At 39.0% G+C, this 2,419-nt stretch overlaps 1 protein-coding gene across 1 annotated transcript; it reads right to left on the reverse strand.

Moving 5' to 3' along the window:
• Positions 1–1,164: 1,164 nt before the first annotated feature.
• LOC126736181 (uncharacterized) lies at positions 1,165–1,605 on the reverse strand. Its single transcript, XM_050440420.1, has one exon. It carries the CDS (start codon positions 1,603–1,605, stop codon positions 1,165–1,167), a length of 441 nt encoding a protein of 146 aa, XP_050296377.1.
• Positions 1,606–2,419: the final 814 nt, after the last annotated feature.

A 2,419-nucleotide genomic window follows, 5' to 3' on the forward strand; every position in this document is an offset into this window, starting at 1 on the left:
CAGGCCTTGAGTTCAAGATTCCCTCTATTTGGCAAAGAACTGTCGTAAATTCTTCAAAGATTAATCGAGCATCTGCTAATACCATTTTAAGGTGATGTTTAACACTCTTCACGCCTGCTTCCCATAGAAAAATATGACTTCCAAAAATGAGGAGAATACGGAGGGATGAACGACCATTCAATATTTTCCTGTATACACTGGTTTATTTACTCGTTTTTGCTTTGTTGCAAAAATTTACCTAACTCACGATTAGCTCCTACGATTGTAGTACCGTTGTCGAAATATATTTTTAAAGGTTTTCGTCGCCTAGATGCGAAGCTCCGTAGTGCTCGCATGAAAGAGCTAGATGAAAGTCTTGAAATCAATTCTAAATGAATTGCCTTCGTTGAAAAGCACACGAATACTCCTATATAACATTTTTCAAACGTGCGTCTCGAACGACTATTTCGAACTAAAAACGGCCCTGCATAATCTATGCTCGTAACATGGAACGGACTTAAAGACGTTACCCTTTCTCGCGGTAAATCCCCCATAATGGGATGGGTTACGGGTGCCTTCTGTTTAAAACCCTGTAGACATTTCCTAGTTAAACATCGAGCTAGATTTCGACCTGAAATTGGCAGTACCTTTCACTAATGGAAAACAGTAAAAGTTGAGGCCCTGGATGCAGTAAACTTTGATGGTAATTTTCAGAAATTAATTTGGTTAAATGATGCTTAGAATCCAGAAGAATGAGGTGTCTTATGTTAACTGGTAAATCAGAGTGATTTCACTGACCGCCTACGCGTATCAAAACATCACTATCTATGAAGCTACTCAACCGATTACTCTGAGCCAAAGCTCTACCCTTACTTAATTGTAAGATTTCAGCTGGAAAGCCTTTGTGAGGCATATAGAAGGCATTTTAAAGCTTAATAAAATTCTTTTAAGGAAATGAAAGCTTTATATTAAACCATTCTAACCATTCTATGGGTGAACTTGATAACTTTAGACCTGGTAGCTCTTCTACGTGCTAGCTCTTCTATGCTTTTAGAATGGCCATTTGGACACGGGTTCTGATAGCCAAGAATGCCCATGACACTAGCTAAATGTTTCAATCAGTTGACTAGGAAGTAAGCGTCGACAAGCAAAGTCAGCAGGAATATCTTGACTTGGAACGTATTTTCACTTAAAGTTCTCGGTTAACGTTTGGATTTCTGCGACTCTATTGCTTTCAAACACCTTTAGAAGGTTAGGATTAGTTTTCAACCACGCCAATGTGATGGATGAATCGGACCAAAAAATAACTTTCTTAAAATCTAGACCAATGGACTTAAAAACCTTGTGCCCTAATCTAGCTAACAAAAGAGCAGCGCATAATTCTAGTTTAGGGATTGTCAATGACTTGATAGCGGCTACTTTGGTTTTAGCGCATAGCGCAAGATTTACTGTTGCAGATGAATCATGACCGACTGAACGAAGATAAAGGCAAGCACCGTAAGCTTTCTCCGATGCGTCTGCAAATCCGCAAAGCTGAATTTCAGAGGGATTGTCATAGAGAACTTCACTTTTGATTTCAAGAAAGTTTAAATTTTCCAAATCCTGGCGTAAACGGCTCCACTCCATGATAACGGTAGAGGATCATCCCATTTGAATCCTTCCGACCACAGCCGCTGCATAAAAATCTTGGATAATATAAGGACTCAAAAGACCTAGTAGGTCAAATATTCTAGCGGTTAAAGAGAGCACACTGCGTTTAGTACATCTGCGATCGGTTATGGTGGCTTGAGCATCGAACACAAGAATATCATCTTTGCAGGACCATGTAACACCTAAGGTTTTAGTTTTCTCATTGGGCGCAAATTCTACGACTGCAGTAGACATTTTGCTCGATTCGAAAACATTCAAGATCTTTTGCTCGTTAGAATAAACTTACGAAGTTTGAAACACCCTCGTTTTAAAACTTCAGAATCTTGCTGACAAATATACTGCGCTTGTTCGATTAAATTCGCACCAGAAAGGACAACCTCCACATAAAAATCATGTTTAATAATTTCTGCGATATCTGGGTTGGTAGGTTCGCACTCGTTTGCTAACTCGAACAAACACCTTATAGCCAAAAAACTAGCATTAGCATGACCGTAAGTGACTGTGTTTAACGTGTTTAACTAAAGGGCTCTCACGCCAAAATATTTTTTGTAAATTTCTCTGACGGGGCTCAATAAGAATTTAGCGGTACATCTTTGCGATATCCGCTGAAACAACATATCTATGTTTACGAAATCGCACTAAAATTGAAAAGAGATCATCCTGAAGAACAGAGCTCACTAGTTGAATATTGTTTAAAGATAAACAATTGCTTGTTGTGCAGCGGATGCGTCGAAGACTACGCGCAATTTTGTAGTTAAACTGGATTCTCGAAATATTCCCAGATTTCCGA

Source organism: Anthonomus grandis, chromosome 5 (assembly GCF_022605725.1).
Source record: "Anthonomus grandis grandis chromosome 5, icAntGran1.3, whole genome shotgun sequence".
In the NCBI taxonomy this organism is placed as follows: Eukaryota; Metazoa; Arthropoda; class Insecta; order Coleoptera; family Curculionidae; genus Anthonomus; species Anthonomus grandis.

Excerpts from the sequence above, each read along its gene's own strand:
- LOC126736181 (XM_050440420.1), bottom strand. The coding sequence starts at position 1,605 with ATGGAGTGGAGCCGTTTACGCCAGGATTTGGAAAATTTAAACTTTCTT.